The 18,665-nt window shown below is 40.4% G+C and overlaps 1 protein-coding gene across 2 annotated transcripts in view; it reads left to right on the forward strand.

The window, feature by feature from the left end:
• DNAJC1 (DnaJ heat shock protein family (Hsp40) member C1) overlaps positions 1-18,665 on the forward strand; it is a 203,092-nt gene that overhangs the window by 153,226 nt on the left and 31,201 nt on the right. For both annotated transcript variants that reach the window (XM_029237487.1, XM_029237488.1), the window contains exon 9: positions 16,988-17,107. In XM_029237487.1, the coding sequence (XP_029093320.1) occupies positions 16,988-17,107 (120 nt within the window). The remainder of the gene's footprint in view (positions 1-16,987; positions 17,108-18,665) is intronic.

Below are 18,665 nucleotides of genomic sequence, written 5' to 3' on the forward strand. Positions count from 1 at the left end.
AAAAAAAAAAAAAAAAACCACACAACAGATTGTTTTAATTGATTTTGTTTCCTGAAACTTTACTGAATTTACTAGTGCTAACAGTCTTTTGGTGGAGCCTTTAGGGTTTTCTATATATTATATCATATATCATCTGCAAAAAGTGACAGTTTTACATGTTTGCATGCATTTTCCAGTTTGCATGCATTTTATTTCTTGTCTACTTGCTTTGGCTAGGACTTTCCATACTATGTCGAATAAAAGTGGTAAGACTTGGCATCCCTGTCTTGTTCTTGATCTTAAAGAAAAAGCTTTCAGCTTTCCACCATTGAGTATAATGTTAGCTATGGGCTTGTCATATATGACCTTTATTATGTTGAAGTACATTCCCTCTGTACTCACTTTCTTGCGAGTTTTTATCGTAAATGGATATTTATGGATTCTGTCAAATTCCTTTTCTGCATCTACTGAGATGATTATATGATTTTTATCCTTCATTTTGTTAATGTTGTTAACAAACCAATGTTGTTAATGTTGGTGTATCACATTGATTTGCACATGTTGAACCATTGCTGCATCCCTGGGATAAATTCCACTTGATCGTGGTGTATGATGCTTTTACTGTATTAATGAATTTGGTTTGCTAATATTTTCTTGAGGATTTTAAAATGCATCTGTGTTCACCTGGGATTTTGGCCTGTAATTTTCTCTTCTTATGGCTTCCTTGTCTGGTTTTGGTATCAGGGTAATGCTGGCCTTGTAAAATGATTTTGAAAGTGTTCTCTATTTTTTGGAAGAGTTAGAGAAGGATTGGTATTACAGTTGACCCTTGAACAACATGGGGATTAGGGGCGCCAACCCTTCACACAGTGAAAAATTTGCATGTAACTTTATAGTCAGGCCTCCGTATCCCCAGTTCCACATTTGTGGATTCAACCAGCTGTGTTTCGTGTAGTACTATAGTACATATTTATTGAAAAAAATCTGCATGTAAGTGGACCCATGCAGTTCAAACCCATGTTGTACAAGGGTCAACTATAATTCTTAATTATAGTTTTGGAGGACATGCATTAGCCCATCAATACACTGACTACAAGAGACTGACTTCAGATATAAGGACACACATAAACTGAAAGTGAAGGGATGGGAGAAGATACTCTATACAAATGGAAACCAAAAGAAAGCTGGGGTAACTATACTTATATCAGACAAAGTAAACTTTAAAACAAAGATTATCATGAGAGACAGAGAAGGAGTATTACATAATGATAAAGGGGTCAATCCAACAAGAGGATATAATTTTAATTATGTCAGTGGTAAATCAATACTTTTTTTTCCTAAAGATTTAATTTTATTTTATTTTTGGCTGCGTTGGGTCTTCGTTGCTGCTCATGGGCTTTCTCTAGTTGCGGCGAGTGGGGGCTACTCTTTGTTGTGGTGCGCAGGCTTCTCTTTGCGGTGGCTTCTCTTGTTGCGGAGCACGGGCTCTGTAGTTGTGGCTCGCGGGCTGTAGAGCGCACGCTCAGTAGTTGTGGCGCACGGGCTTAGTTGCTCCGTGGCATGTGGGATCCTCCCAGACCAGAGATTGAACCCATGTCCCCTGCATTGGCAGGCAGACTCTTAACCGCTGTGCCACCAGGGAAGTCCCCAATACATTTTTTAAGCTTGAATTTCAAAGCGTGACTGACAAGCTGGTGGGCTAATGCATGTCCTCCAAAACTAAAAAAAAACGAATTTGTACTGCTTTTTCATGAGGTCTTAAATCAAAGCCAGTGTCATGTTCTAAAATTTTTCTGTTAACATCATGTTAATCTTAAATATGATATAACTTTATCCTAGGTAGTCTAACAGTATATATATCTAACTTTGGTTTTCTACGCTTTACTATTCATTTTTCTCAAAAAAAAGTTTTAGGCAGTAAATAGTAATGTAATTCTTTATAAAGCTTTTCCTACTTTTCAACATTGGAAAAAAAACAATAGAGAACAAGTAATAATGACGGCACAAAGATTTTCTAACATAAATTTACCAATGCTCATTTTCAAAGAGTCTTTCTTTTGAATAATATAGTAAATGCACACTCACACATATCTTTTATATAATCTTAGTAAATAATATAGTAAATGTTGGGCCTTAATCAGTTATAATTTTATCCAGAATACTTTTTTTTTTCTTTAAGAACTTTGGCTTCTTGTATTGACTTTCTAGGTGGCCTTAAGAAAATTATTACATCTTTTTGCCAATTCCCTAACCTTATAGGTGATGATAGTGTTATTATTTCAGGAAGAGTAAGACAGGATATAAGTTTTGTAGAGCATTAGAAAGGTGTAGCTAAAAAAGACAACAAAGATCCCAGGTCCTGATTTAGGTCCTTTTGCAGACTATATAGCATTATTCCACAAGCAGGGATAAAGATTTAAATAGATGGAATATTTATTTGTAATTTAAAATAATCTTCACTCCCCCCCCCCAAAAAAAAAGTTGTGATGTGCTACATCTTTAAAAAAATTGGCAGCACAACACTACAATTTTCTTATCTTATAATGGAAATTATATGGCATCCAATAGATAAATAGATCAATGTAACATTAAAAGAGCCCTGAAGTAGACACATACATACAGTCAGTTGATTTTTTTTAAGAATTTAAAATGTTTATATTTGCCTTTAGTGATTACATTCCTTTTCTTCTTGACTTCTCTTTGTTTCTCTTCTTTGCCTTCTTTTTTTTTAATTTTTATTGGAGTGTGGTTGCTTTAACACTGTTGTGTTTGCCTGCACTGCACAACATAATGAATCAGCCATACACATACCGATATCCCCTCCCTTTTGGACTTCCCTCCCATTTAGGTCACCACAGTGCATTAGGTAGAGTTCCCTGTGCTATGTAGTATGTTCCCATCAGTTGTCTACATAGTATCAATAATGTATAGTGGCAATCCCCATCTCCCAATCCCTCCCACCACCCCTTTCCCCCTTGGTATCCATACATTTGTTCCCTACAGTCTATCAACTGATTTTTGACAGTGATATCAAGGCAATTCAGAAGGAGAAAGAATGTAGTCTTTTCAACAAATGGTATTGGAGCAGCTGTGAAATAGGAAATGAACCTTGACCCCTACCTTACCCTTGAGATTGGTAAAGCCTTTAGAGACAGGGCATAACCTGTCTCTGTCACTAACCATAAAAGAAAACACTGATAAATTGGACTTCATGAAAATTAAAAACTTCTGTCATTCAAGAGGTACCATTAAGAAAATGAAAAGGTACATACTGTCAACAACTGTGAAGGGTCTACAGTTTCACACTATTTGTAGACTAACAAGTTAGCCTGCCACAGTTTCATGAATGGTGATAGAAGAATAAGACTCCTGGTCAGAGATAAAGGACAGTTTATTACAGCAACAGCAGTAGTCAGAATATCAGCATTTTTAAGCCAGTTCCCCAAGCCTCTGGTGTAGCAGGATGCTTTAGCAAGCTTCCGCCCTGGCCCACAGGAGGAACCTGTGGCAGCGGGGTCACCAGTAACAACCCTGGCCAGAAAGCTGAGGCTGATCTGAGTGTCTTCCACCACCATGGTAGGTAGTGTAATTGGTCAGTTCAAATAATCAGGAACAAATTTCATACCACCTTTTAAAATTAGATGATTCCCATTGTAGGGATACCTCCCTCAGTGAGCACATGAACTACAAGTCAGTTATCCCTCGTTTCGGAGGGATCTTCTCTGCCATCTGAGGGCTGCATAACCTGCTGGTGGTGTTTCCTTAAACACTTGAATGTCTCGTATGACTACTCCCAGGGTGCAAGTCATTGCATTTTCAGGAATAAAGGGAAAAAAGATGGCTTGCTTCTGCACCAAGGTGTAGTCCTGAGGTGCATGCACATGATGACCCTGTAAAGAAAGTTTATTTACAATTATTAGGGCAGTGGTAGTATATTACATATGAGACTTTTATGAGTCAGTGTGAGGAACAAGTTCCTACACACCTCTCAGCTGGGCCAGTTCACTTTTAATAATGGAGTCTAGTCCTTGTTTTGTTGAGCAACTACCTGAAGTCGTCAGCCCAACCTGTCATGTTGGTCACTGCCACCAGTGCCACCAGTCACATTTTTCTTCCCCACAGAATGATTGAGTGTGATGACCATGGGGATGAGGATAGAGATGACACCCAAAGGTGCTGATGTACGTTTAGCATGGGATATACAGGATCTGGGCCATCTGCTATTTTTAATGGCATTGTCAGAAATATTTAAGGCAATAATAATCAAATTGTGGTACAGCCAGCTAAATTTAAGGCACTTGGAACAGTTTGAGAGAGTAGCACCAGGGTGTTTTCCTTCGTGAGGAAGGTTCCAGGGCCTATTCTGAAAGACAAAATTATTAACACTCCTCCCTTCCCCATCTCTCTCAGGATCTAATCTGTTCCCTTTCCAGATTTTGAGATTGTTGTTCTCCCTCCATTGCCACAAAATTGGGGTATCTCATTCCAGAAGCTATAGCTTCACCTTTTTTTCCCCCATTCACCCCTGACCTTGTACCAAGATCTTTTTCCCAGAAGGGTCAAGTACGAGAGGAAGAAGTCATTTTTATACATCTTATAGAGTTCCATTAGATCCCCCCACTTTGCACTGTATTGGTGACAAGTCTATTCAACTAAGTGATCATGACCTAGGACCATGTGACTCTAACAAGAGAATCCAGGTAGCTGAACCAGAATCGAGGTTGAAACGCCTATTCCCCCTTTTGGCTGGACTGCCACCCAGAAGGTATACCAGCCAGACTGGGCTGGGATTGTCATGAGGGAAAGAAGCATCATGCCAGAATCAGGTGGGAATCCCGAATTTTCTAAATACGTCTCTATAACCCACATCTCCTTTCATCCTAATCATTACCCATCACCCAGGAAGTAGCTAAGAAGATAAGATTCCTTTCTAGAGAAAGTGACACTTAGTGACCAGACTGCTTTATTACTAAGGTGTAAAGACCTGGAGGAGATGAGGGAGATAGACTCAAACCTTTTTGAATCAATTTTTGAGTTCCATCAGATACGGTAACTCTTGAGTGGCTGTTGAGTGGCTTTTGCAATAAAAGGTGTACTGCTGACAGACCGTGAATGGTCTGGAAAGCTGAAAAAATGGCAAAGACCACCTTCAAGAGCCATAATGACGTGGCTGATCAGATGGGAATGGCAGCTCAGTAACCTGGAAAAGTGTCGGTGGTGGGGAAGCGCCCCGCCTCCCGCCCCCAGCTCTACTCTCTCTACACAGCGACATCTGTTTTGTTTTTTCATAGCTGCTAACTGAGGTTGGATACCGTCAGGTTTCTCATTAGCCCAACCATCAGTGAACAAGGCCCAGGCATTTAATGGAACCTTTGTGAATTGAGGGCCCCACTGAGCCAGCAGCTTTGCTTCAGATGGTGGAATAGAGTAAAAGTTTCTCCCAAAGGGAAAGCTGCCACTTTTTCATGTAGAGACCAGATGCCAGTGGGCCGAGGCCAGCTGTGTTCTTGAACTTAACCGTTTCCATTTAACAAGCAAGGCTTGTTAGGCCCCCTCAACTTATGAGTCATTGAATCTGCATTGACTCACCCCAAAATGGGAATATCAGACTGGAGAGTCACAAGGCTTCCTTAAACCAGGCGATTCCTTTTGAAAATAGTTCAACAGCAAGCTTGTAGTTGTTTTTCAAAAAGGGTGCACCTTGGAATTCCCTGGTGGCCCAGTGTTTAGGACTCTGCGCTTCCACTGCAGGGGGCACAGGTTTGATCCCTGGTCAGGGAACTAAAACCCCACATGCTGTGCAATGAGGCCCCCCAAAAAGGGGGTGGTGTGCCTACCTGATAGCTGTGTCAGGGAGGCAGCAAGTCCAAAACCCAAGAGACGCCTCCAGGTCAAGGCTGTTTTCCTTTGTCATAGGCTCCAGGTCACAGGGTCATTAGTCATAGAGACTTACCTCCCAAAAGAGTCATGAAGATGTGGGACTTCAAAAGCAGACAGCATGTCAGCAGCTTGCTGGACAGGTGCAAATGCAGCCTGCTGGTCTGAGTCCCTTCAAAGTACTGTGATAAGTAGTTTAGTCCATATAAAGTACCAGGTAGAGTGCTGAAATGAGACACATACTATCTCCAGTACTCAAAGATTTGGATAAGGTGCTTTTAATTCTGAGCTGCACAAACCAAGTGCAACTCCACTGTTTTGGGTGACCCGTGATCACACCACGTGCGATCAGGTGGTGAGGTCCTCATGGCTGATACCATCTATTTCAGCTTTGAGAACTCTCTGACTCAGTACCGTAGCCACGGGGCTTTCTAGCTGAGGTCATGGGGTTGCCACTGGCTGGCTCAGGCTTGCACAGTGGTGACCTTCTTTGCCGAGTCCATCTTAATCCAGAGCAGTTGCTCTCCCATCACTAACATCTCTTAATTCTCACTCAGTTTCTACATAAGGGCTAGGGGAGTTTTCCAGGGCAGTTGGCTGACCACAAAAATTTACCTAAGTTTCTCTGGGTTGATTTCTCATTCTCTGGTTGGTCACCTACATCAGCATCTAAATCCAATCTGAGGTGGTAAGAACCTGAATACTAAGCAGGGCCTCATCCTTGGCTTCCTACAAGAGTTTGTCTGTCTCTGGGAGGCCTCCTGAAAGGATAAAAGCAGCCGTGACCCACTTCCAAAACCTCTGAGACCTTTTACTGTCATTTCCAAATAGACTTGAGGTGGACAAGATAGACTGTAGGAGAGACAGCCCAGCTGATACCATTTGTCCTTAAGACCATTACACACCCCGCCCCCTCAACTCCCAAGTAAACCAGACATTGTTCTAATGACTGGCCTGATTTATGCCCATGAATTTCTCTCCTTTCATGGTCATTATTGATATGTGTCTCTGTAATTGTCTGAAAGAGAGCAGAACCTTTTGTCTGAAAGGGAACAGTACTAAAATGAATCTCCTGGTTGTTACTGTGGGACACACCTGAGGCTGATTAACAGGATGGTAAGGAAGTGCCCCAGCCCAGAAGAGATTTAGCAGCAGTGAGGACACCTCTGAGGCACCTGTCTTGAACCTGTTTCCTGGTGTTCAGCCTGCAGCCACCTCCGCAGTTCACCCTCAGTAATAGGCAGCGAAAGGAAGGGCCATTTGCTTCCATAACTGACTGTATGATTTGGTCAACATGTTTACTGCAGATTCCCAAGGCCTTCCCTCAAGTCTCTGCAAGGCTCTCATCCTTCCTCTTTCAGAAAGTCATGTCTCTGTCAGAATCCTATCCTTGTCACCAAAACTGTAAGGAATTGGAGATTTACCCCACTTGCAAGTACATAAGTTAGCCTGCCACAGTTTCATGGATGCTGGTAGAAGACGTGAGACTCGTCGATCAGAGGTAAAGGACAGTTTATCACTCACAGCAATAGCAGTAGCTAGAGTATCAGCATTTTTTCTGCTGGTTCCCTGAGCCCAGTTCCCCCAGAGCAATGCAGAGGGACAGATGACCCCCTCTGCAGCCAATGGGTTGTGGTACAGAAGAGGAATCCTGAGCTTAAGGAACCCAAATCTTTTATAACAGGCAATAAGCCTGGCTGTCCTTTTCTCCAGAGAGAGGCAATTATCTTCACTACAGCAGACAGTAAGAATGCTTGCCCCTTGTTCTTGAGGGAGACACTGTCTCTTCCTGTCACTGCCTGTCTCTTGGGCTGCTTGAATGCCCTCACAACTGGGCAGTTGGCCTTCAGAGCCAAGTGATCCCAAAGACAGCAAGGCAGAAGCTGCAGTGGTCTTTTATAAACTAGCCTTGGAAGTCACACACTGCCATTTCTACAATATCTTCTTAGTTACACAGGTCAGCTCTAGGCACTGTGGAAGGGGACTGAACAAGGAGGTAGAAATCACCGAGGACCATCTTGGAGGCTTGTAACCACAGTAATTACATAAGCTATTAGCATCGTAGTTAGCTAGATAAAGAGTATATGGAATTAGGTAAGTCTTCAAAAGTTGAAGAATTTTAAATGAAAATGTAAGTTACAGACTGGAAGAAAATATTCACAAAACATATATCTGACAAAGATCTTGTATCCACAAAATATAAAGAATTCTTACAACTGACTGATAAAAAGACAACCCAGTTAACAAATGAACATATACTTCACAAAAGTAGATATTCAGTTGGTCTTTAAACACATGTAAAGATACTCAAGATCATTTGTTATCTGGGAAATGCAAATCGTTACCACAATAAGATACATTTTATTCCCACCAGAACAGTCAAAATAACTGGAGACTTCCCTGGAGGCCCAGTGGTTAAGACTCTGTCCTTCCAATGCAGGGGGCACTGGTTCGATCCCTGGTTGGGGAACTAAGATCCCACATGCTGCATGGCATGGCCAAAAAGTAAAATTAAATAAAATTAAATTAATAACTAAATTCCTGATTATTCTTTTAAAATAAATAAATAAAATAACTGGTGATATCAAGTGTGGGTGAGGATCTGGAGCAACAAGAACCCTCAGTTATCGCTGGTTAGAGTGCAAAGCAATACTTGGGAAAAATACTTATCTAGTTTCTTGTAAAGTGACATGTATACTTTCTCTATGACCTAGCGATTCCACCAGTAGGTATTTATCCAAGAGAAATTAAGACACATGACCACTAAGAGAGTTAAACACAAATATCCATAGCATCTGTATTCATAATACATAGTAACCCAGAGCCGGCAGCTACCCAAATGTTTATCAGTAGGAGAATAGATAAACAAATTGCGATACAAATCTTGTTTTCTGATATGTGTTGTGAATATTTGCTCCTGGTTTGTGGCTTTCTTTTTCATTTTTAAGCAGTTTCTTTAAAAGACCAAAAATTTAATTTTAGCAGTCCAAATACTTATGGTTTTAACATCTTAAAGTGATTAGTTGTACACAACTGGTATTCTAACTCAGAGAGAAGGTTGCCAAAACCTCTACAGTGAAGGAGTCTCTGGGGGGCACTAACAGGAGTGTCTTATTTTGCAATTGGGACAGATTCTAGAGCCCTTTGTTAGAGGGGGCCCCATTCAAAGTGAGCTAATTTGCAAGTACCAGCATAAATGGGCTTGTGTACAAGTTGTAAATGAGAAATATGTTTCCTTCAGAACACAAAAAAAAGCCTAAAAGACGTTGTGGGTGCTGAGAGTCAACAGCTGTTTCTTGACAGTGTCAGAGAGAGAGCAGCCTTCAGTTTCCCCAATAATTTTCAGGAATCTCATCGAGGTGGCAGGGGGGGTTACCCTGTGTGTGAGGCAGTGGCCCATCCTCTTTTTGTGAGCACCTTGTATTATTTGTATGTCCCGAACGAGTGTGTCAAAGAGGAAATCATCAGGGTAATGTCATACCTGTGTCCCTAGAGAAAGAAGGATGTAGTTAAGGTCTTGCCCTCAGAGACTGCGTGCAATGACAGGGCTGTGAGCTACCCGCCCTGGGAGCTGGGTAAAGTATGTCCTAGCCCTTTGGAGGGGAAGGCAAACTTCAGTCAAGAGGCTGTTGAAATAGGCACCGAACAAAAGATATGCAGCAAATTCTATAATAGCAAAATATTTACCATTCGCTGATTGGATGAATTTGGTCAATTCAGCAGTACTGGCTACAGGGACCTTAACGCGGCCCACAGCAATCCAGGCTCGTTGGTAATCCACTGTGAGGCACATTCATTCTTCCCAAGTTTAAGAGCAGGGTGAACTGGGCTCTTAAATGGCAAAGCAGTGGGGATACTCACCACTTCTCTAAATACATCTTGTCTAAAGGGTTTCAACCATGAAAGACTCTGTTTTAATTTACACTGGGCCATATTAACTATTTTAATGGGGGAAGAAGAGGTTCATGGGGTTCCATTTTATCGAGATAATTTGTGACAAATATTTATTACTCGTTGAGTCAGAGAGTCCATGAGCACTGGCACATTTTAGGACAATGGGTATTGTGATCACGAGAAATTTAGGCAAGACAGTAGTTCCTGTGGTTAAGGTAAGGCATACCTGTTTGTCCTCTTTATCACCTTTAGTAACTGCCCGATGATTATAGGGGGTACCTTATTTAAATTTAGTGGGATGCCCAGTATAACTGTAATTTGAGCCCCGTTATTGATTAAGGCCATGAAGGTTATCCAACTGCTGTGTTTCAGCAAACGTTAAACTAACTCAGAACCAGTGTTATAGAGGTACAAAAGCCAATCTGCCCTTTTAATCTTTTTGTTGTAGAAATTCTTTTAGTAAAATTTCAGTTACCAATTGGGCCAAATTACAGACTTCCATTTCGGTTTTTGTTTGTTTCCTCCTTGTTACTGACTGAATTGTGTCCCAACTTCATATGCGGAAGTTCTAACCCTCACGTGACTGTACTTGGAGATGGGGCCTTTAAGGAGGTGATTAATTAAGGTTAAGTGAGGTCATACGGGCAGGGCCCTAATCTGATAGGACTGGGGTCCTTATCAGAAGAGGAAGAGAGGCCAGGGATCTTCCCTCGCTTTGCGTGGGCACACACAGAGCAAAGGCCACGTGCAAGCCAGAAAGAGAGGTCTCATCAGAAATCAACCCTGATGACACCTTGATCTCCTACTTCTGGCCTCCAGAAATGTGAAGAGATAGACTTCTGTTGTTGAAGCAACTCAGTTACGGCAGCCCTAGCAGACCGGTGTGCTCACCCTGTAGGTTTTTTTTGTTTTGGTTTGGGGTTTTTTGGTGGTGGTAGTTACTGGATATCCTTCAGGGAGGTCTTCTCTGCACTGGTCATATTTATAAATTTCTTCCTCCAGAAAGCCTCCAATCAGTATTGTCAGGGTTAGCGTCCTTCGCCGTGACAGCGGTTGAATTTACAACTTGGCTGTGCCACACGGATGCCAGGGGTGTTCTTCTCTGTAACCCTGAGGATCAAGGTCTTTTCTGCAGCAGAAGCAAAAGTATCTTATAGGGTCCTAGTGAGCCATCTGCCTTTAGGAGTATGAATCTCAGTAATTCAACTGCTCTTCAAATAGGGACTGCTGTTCCTCCATACAGGTGACTACCCAGTGGGCCTAAACAAGCTCTTTCCCCCTGAGCCCTCTTTAGAACAGGGCCAACACCACCTGCTTGAGACACACAAGCAGTATCTCACAAGTTAGAGTCTTTCTCCTGAGTCCATCAATCAAGACGCACAACTCAGTCTAAGACACAGATGAGTCTGGGCTGAGACACACAACCCAAGGCTAAAGGAGCTCCTTGATCCCATACTCTTCTCTGTGAACACCAATCATTGACGCTTCCAACTTAGGTAGGTTAAATCTATGACAGAGGCTTGGTAGGACTCAGCAAATGCAGCACCAGGCAGCAGATCCAGTCAGCAAACCAAAGCAAGAGAAGATAACCCCGGGTGGTGGTCGCCCCCCTCTAGACATCCTGCTCCTAGTGTCAACTGCTGTGGCCACCTTGCAGTGACAGCATTACCACCTCCATACCCAAAATTTGGTTCCAGTGTCAGGACTGATAATGTCACACACACACACACACACACACACACACACACACACACACACACAAACCCCCCCCCCAAGATAATACAAAAAGGTTGATTATGTAACGAGGCTTTCTGGGGAAAACAGGGCAGGCTTTCCATGTTGGCCCAAAAATTACCTGAGAAAGGAAAGGAGGCTGGTTTGGGATTTTTTTACTGCGGTTGGGGTGGGGCTGAGATGAGGGTTCTTGCACACACGGAGGGACGGAGGGATGGAGGGACGGAGGGACGGAGGGACGTGCGAGGTTTCAGCCTCCCAGGCTTCCTTCGGGCTTTAACCCAGATGTGGGGCACAAGGGGGAGGGGAGAGGGGAGGCTTCAAAGCTATCGGCAGTCAAACATCTTCGATGGTGTCAGCTCTTTATTTCAATATTAAATTACCATGAATAGATGATTCTAGAACGTACTCTTTAGGTTAGAATTTGAATAATGTATATCATAGTTTTAAATAAGACTTCGCAAATCTTTCAGGTAAAATCATCTTCTTCTGGGTAAATATATCCCCTTGATCACATTTATCATTACTCCTTTCTGAATCCCCACAGGAGAGTAAAGGAATAAAAGAGGCAGAGATTAGTACTGTCATTAAAGACTTCAGAGATTCTTATCACACCCTGATATTGTTCCTTATCATCAACTGTGGGGCCTGTGCAGTAACTCATCACAGACCTAATTAGCCGTGGTTCTGGATGTGGTCATCTCAGGCCAGTTGCTGCCCTGCACCTGATTTCACTCTCACTTCGTAAGCAGGCTGACTCTGGGCGTCTTCTCTTGCAGGTTTGAGCTGTCAGGACTGTCAGTGCACTAGCTCTTGTGGCTCCCCTCCACTCACACCTTTGTAAATAGCCCCTTTTGTAAATAAGCTCTCCACCAACTGAAGGGAGAAAAACCTCTCCAATAGCTTTGTGTCAGGCAGAGTAAATGAGTCAGAGTCCTTGTGATGGCCTCTGAGCCCTTCTGTGATTTTACCTCCTTGCCCCTCTGACCTCACCTCCTCCCCCTGCCACCTCGGCTTGCTTTGTTCTGGCCACCCTGGTCATCTTGCTGTTCCTCAAACATCCTAGACGTGCTCCCACTTCAAGGCCTCTGCAGTTTGCTGTTCCCTGTACCTGGTGTAATCTTCTACTACATGCCAAGTCCCCCCGCCAACACTTAGTGGCATAAAATATTTTGCAAAGGAATGGATCAAACATCTTTGTTTCCATTTCTCAAGAGCTCCAAGTATTTACTGTTGCTCCTAAAAAAAAAAAAAAAAAAAAGGAGGTAAGAAGGAATTTGAACTATCTGCATTGTCTTGAGCAGTGTTTCTCAAATGATCTATAGTGAAGGACCGGGTTTTTAAAATTATTTCCGGCTACTGCTGACCAGGCTGTAGTCCTGCTGTGCCGAACGAGATTGCAGCTTGCACTTCATGGGACGCACATGCTAGCTTGACAACTAACCCAACTGGCTTCTAGTCTCTAAAGGAAGAGCCTGCTGATTGCTCTTGGTTGTGGTGGCAGCGGTCAACTGCTGTAAGTGTCGGAACTTCGTCACAGGTGGGTAACAAACTCGTTTGCCGGTTCGCGCCAGACCACACTTTAGGATCACTGGTCCAGAGGGGATCTCTCTTTTGGCAAGGTAGCTAAATCATAGATGGGAAGACCTTTCTGGCCACAACGACTGCTGCTAAAGGATCACAACACTATACTAATAGCTTAGGATGAGTTGCAAGTTTTCTTCAAAGGAGAGTTTCTCCTCCTAAGAGCGAAAAGACATTAGAGGTGATTTGTTTTTTTGTTTGTTTGTTTTCGGTATGCGGGCCTCTCACTGTTGTGGCCTCTCCCGTTGCGGAGCACAGGCTCCGGACGCGCAGGCTCAGCGGCCATGGCTCACGGGCCCAGCCGCTCCGCGGCACGCGGGATCCTCCCGGACCGGGGCACGAACCCGTGTCCCCTGCATCGGGAGGCGGACTCTCAACCACTGCGCCACCAGGGAAGCCCCGAGGTGATTTGTTTTTAATTTTGTTGTTTGCGTTTTTTAATATACCATTTATCCACATGTATAGTCAAGGTCAGTTAACTGCTCAATTTTCAAATTGGAAATGAAAACTGCATAGCTGAAAGCCAAATGCACATTCTAAAACAGAATGTCAGTACAGGATGTAGAATGAGAGGGTAGCAGGTTATTCGATCATTAGATATACCATCCACATTATTAGATGCATATGTGATATTTTAACTGGGTGATACTAAGTAAGGATATTATTTCTTAGGTAAAATTTGAGAATTCATGAATTGAGCTGAATCTATTAAAAATTGTTGAATCCAAAATTGTAAGGTCTGTAATTACATAAATTACATTAATAAGTCATTTCAACAGAAATATTCTTCATTAGGCAGTTTCAATAAAGTATGAAAATGCAGTAAATAAGTACATTTAAAATTTTTCTTTTAATTGGGTCATAAGTTTTCAGTACCAAATAAATTGCATGACAGTTTGTAATTAACATTTTACCGTCTAACTCTGTGAGGGGAAAGGTATGTATAGGTTACTTTAAAGGTACAGTGTGCTTTCCCCTACAGCCTCCAACTCCTATTCCCCAAGAATATTAAGGATTTTCAAAGGCACTGAATCTTTGAACATTAGCTAGTTTTATGACAAAAATCTATCCCAAAGGGGTAGAGAGAATACAATTTAAATGTTATATCAGCTCTTACTTTAGCAGATATATTTTGGGGTCATTACGTAAATATATTAAATAATTTGGAAACTTTTTACTTTTTATTCAGTATGGAGATTTATTCCCAGAGCGGGGCTTTTCTGATGCAAAATTGGAATGCTTGTGTAGTCAGAACAGCTGTCCCCACCCCATGGGGTGTCTTCCATTACAGTAGAGATGAATTTTTGGCCCAGTGTCTCAGTAGTATTGGACACACGTGGTTTTAAGTGGCAAAGCGGTATGCGTATGCATTCATTTGACTTTCAGAGCTACAGTTGGCTCCAGATTAGAGCAAGGAGAATACATTCACACCAAGGCCACCCTCATGGCTGCTGCAGTAGCTGGATCACAGTAGGCTCTGTTGCTTCTAAAGACACAACCAACTATTGCTGAGGAATTACACATTCACCAAAGTGCCGTACAGCTGGAAGAGAGAGAATAATGAACTGGTAAAAGGATTCTTTCAAAGATTTCAGATTATGGTCCTAGTTATTATTGATCTAGTTTTTTAATATTAATAATAAAATCATGGCTGTGAAATAACAGTGAAACTAAAAGGAAAGATTTTCAAGGAAGTAGATGATTTTTCAGGATATTCATCCAAATATTTGATTTAAATCTTTTCCTTTCCAGAAAAAAGTGGCACTATCCTTTTAGACTCATTCACAAGGAATTAAAATTAGATTGATTCTTAATGCCCATTGTTGATATATGCAGCATATTTGGAAGGCCAATCTATTAAAAATAGATTAAAGAATTAGTTTACTCTGTGAAAGAATGGCTTATATTATTGACATTTTAGACAATTTTGTTTCCTACAAAAATGTGTTTGTTATAATTAATGCAGAAATAAGATCTGATTTAGTGTGAAATTGCATTGATACACTATATGGTTGGAATACTCTATCTCTGTGCAGCGTCAACTTAATGCTGTTTATGTATGACCTTGTACTATAAGCTTATATTTAAATGCTTCGTAACTTTTGCATTTTGAAGCCAATTGGTATAGTTATTCAAGTTTCAGCTTTTTAGCAAAAGTGATTTCCTAGAAAATCCAATTATGTCTGTCTAAATAATATCTGAATAATGCTTTTTCCCCTAAGTAAAAACAAACAAGCAAAAAGTAAAAAACCTGCAGTGTAAATTTTTAATTTATCTGATATGGAGAATTAGATTTCTGATATTCATTAAATATCAAGGAAATTCCGACCATACTCAGTGTAGGCTACCTTTTTATAGAAGGGAATTTATGCATGTTTCGTAAGGGTTGTACTGATGAATATGTTTGAGGCTTTCAGCTTTTAGTGGATACAAAATAGAATGATTGATAAAATCCTCCCTACTATTGGCTATTATTTACTGACTCTTAAGTGGCAGGTTGTATTTATGCCAATTTATCTGCTTCAGGGAACATTCTTGATAGCAGAACAAAGTGAATAAAAGTAGTTTGCTTTGCAAATGAATGCAAATGGGAGAGCCTTTCGGAAAGCCCTTTAACAGGGGCAGTGCACTTTGATTATGAGTGAAGCTGCCATTTGGACATGGTGAAAAGAGCACGCTTGAACCATTGATTGGGGGAGACAGTAAAAAGTCAGGAAGGGCCCCCTTAAGCTTGCGGTGAGGCAGGCGGATGTCAGTGTGGTTAGAGCACAGTGGGAGAATGACAGGGAGGATTAGTGTCAGGGAGAAGCTTTGCTGTAGCTGTGGAGATAGTCCCTGGGGTCACTCACCTCTGGCTGTTGTCTGTGCTGATGGTCCTGTAATGCATACGGCCTGATGTATGCCTGTTCATTATCGGAAACAGTGATTAGAAAAGGTATTTGTCTCAGAGGTTTCCTTCCTTCTTTCTTTTTTCTTTCTTTTTAATTAAAGGAAAATAAGGTGGCTTCCTCCATCTCTCTGCTGACTCCTAGAGTCTTGTGTTGTACCATTGTGGCTACTGCCTCTGGTAGGAAATAGTTTAGTGCTGTAATGTAAAATAATTGTAACGTGGCTATCTGTTCTTTGATGATGGTTTCTTTTGCTTTGCTCTACTTTGGGTTTCACCAAGTGGTAATGCTGAATAAAATGCAGAGAATATGCTTGCTCTGAGAATTTTGGCTTTTGCAAAAACAGATTTTTATCATCTTTAAGGTATTTTATTATTCAATTTAATAATCTGATCAACTTTTAGAAGCTATTTACTTTCTCAAAAAGGAAGTGTTGCTTTGCATGGACTGGGTGGTTTAAGTCTTGGCTGCAGGATTTTCTAATTTCTATTCTCAAGTTTTACAAAATGCTAGCACTTGATAAATTAACTTCTTGAAAGTACATGCTTTTTAGAATTAAATATCGTTACGTAGAATGAACAAAAAATATATCTTTGTCTCAGTTCTGATTCTGAATCAGTCCATTTACTTGTTCACATTTTCATTTACACTTATAAAGTTTTTTTTGCTTTTTTAATCATTTTTCTTAAAAACTTCAAGACCTTCTGTGGTAAGCTCACATGAGGCATTTGTGAGCATTAGTGACACAATGCACTTCAAAACAACTGTCTTCCTTTTTTTAATGTCTTTAAGAGCCTGGGTTCACAGTACTTCTTCTTTATTATTTAGCGTATGTTGGAGCATTTAAAAGGCTGCGGGAGCTTTGCATTCTAATGTTAAATATGCAACTCAGACCTTCACCTAAACTAGTAGAGACGTTTTAACATTGTTATTTTTGCGGAAAGCATAAAGCCAATACTTGGTTTCACAGGTTTATTAAATGTTTTAGCGAACATTCTCTGAATTATTTTTTTTTCTTTAATGTTTTGCAGGCACCTGAATGGACAGAAGAGGACCTCAGCCAGCTGACAAGAAGTATGGTTAAGTTCCCAGGAGGAACCCCAGGTCGATGGGAAAAGATTGCCCACGAATTGGGTCGATCGGTGACAGATGTGAGTTCACTGAGATTTGCATTGAATGGAGTGTGACAAACCAGAATAAGCCAACTATGTAGAAGGCAGACATAGATGCATCCAGCATTATCTTTGGAGAAAGCCTACAATCTTTTTAAGGACCTGGAAGTGAACCGTTAACAAAATAAGCAAGAAGCAGATGTCAGCTAGTGCCCTGGTCTACAATTAACAGCTGTGTGAGGCATTCTGGTGTTTAGAGACTTAAGCTACTGTAACCTAATCACAGAAAAACAATGCTAGTTTTTGTTTCGAGTGACCCCTTTAGCTGTGGGGAAAAAAAATAGTTCTCTGATCAGAACTAGAGAAGTTACATTTCAGCTGGATCTTTTTAACACTGAAGTACAGATTGCTATAGGTAGTTGACAGGTGGTTTGCATTAATTAAATGAGCAATATTCCTATAATGTTTTTATTTGAAGGATGATACCTACCATTCATTTTGACAAGTTGTTTAACCAAAAAATTGTTCTATGCATATAGCTTTATAATTATATGTAATGTACATTTAAAGTGTATAACTATAGATTTATATATATACTATAAACAATATATATTTAAATTATATATGATTATATGTGACTAGTAGTACCTACCATTTAAAAGACAGTGTTTACTGGGAAAGTTTTCGATTTAACACTTTGGAAATATAGGGCAGAGAATCTTATAAAAGCACCTACTAGAGCACCTGATATATACTAAATATTCAGTAAGTGTTTACTTGAAATGGAGGTCTTTATTTTCATCAATATGATCCTTATTTTCATAAATGATAGTAAATATTTACTGAATTTACTTTAAAATAAATCCTATAGCTCTAAAATATCTAAGGATACTGAAAGCAAAGATTCAGATTTCTTATGTTCTCTTCAATTGTATTAGAATACTTTGGGTCTTTTTTGATAATGAACAATTTAAAAACCCTGCAAAATGATTAATAAGCACAACCACCAAAAAAATAACCTTTTAATTTAGAAACAAATAATACGTATTACTGTCAATTCTTTTTCTTGGGTTTTTTTTCGTTTTTTTTTTTTCTGTTTCAGATAGGAGCTGCTTTGAGAATTTTAAATTATATAGGAATGTTTTTACTACCATATGGTAGGACTTTTTAAAATCACATTTTAAAGACACAAATTTCTGTAAGATGTTTTACATGATTTCGACTTAAGAGTTAGTCTGATCATGTGGAAAGTTAGCCCTTTTATCTTGTAACTTTTTTTTGGCTATTTCATGATGAGACCCGTTATCTTAGGTTACTGGAGGAAAACCATAAGGATACCTTTTCCTCTGCTAAGAATGTTACTGGGATGTGCATTTTATCTTGTAAGGTTGTTTGTAAAAGAAAGATCAGTTAATAATGCCTTATCAGTAAATATCTGACCAGGTTAAAGATGTTCCGTGGTTACTGATGTTTTAAGTACTATGATCCTCTAAGTATATAATTACTGTTAATATAGTGATTAACAAAAATGACTGAAATACTTTTTAGAAAGTTACAAAACAGGCATTGGTTTAAAAGGGTTCAATTGGTTGATGAG

The sequence above is a fragment of the Monodon monoceros genome, unplaced genomic scaffold (assembly GCF_005190385.1).
Source record: "Monodon monoceros isolate NGI ecotype Baffin Bay Population unplaced genomic scaffold, NGI_Narwhal_1 Super_Scaffold_21, whole genome shotgun sequence".
NCBI lineage: Eukaryota > Metazoa > Chordata > Mammalia > Artiodactyla > Monodontidae > Monodon > Monodon monoceros.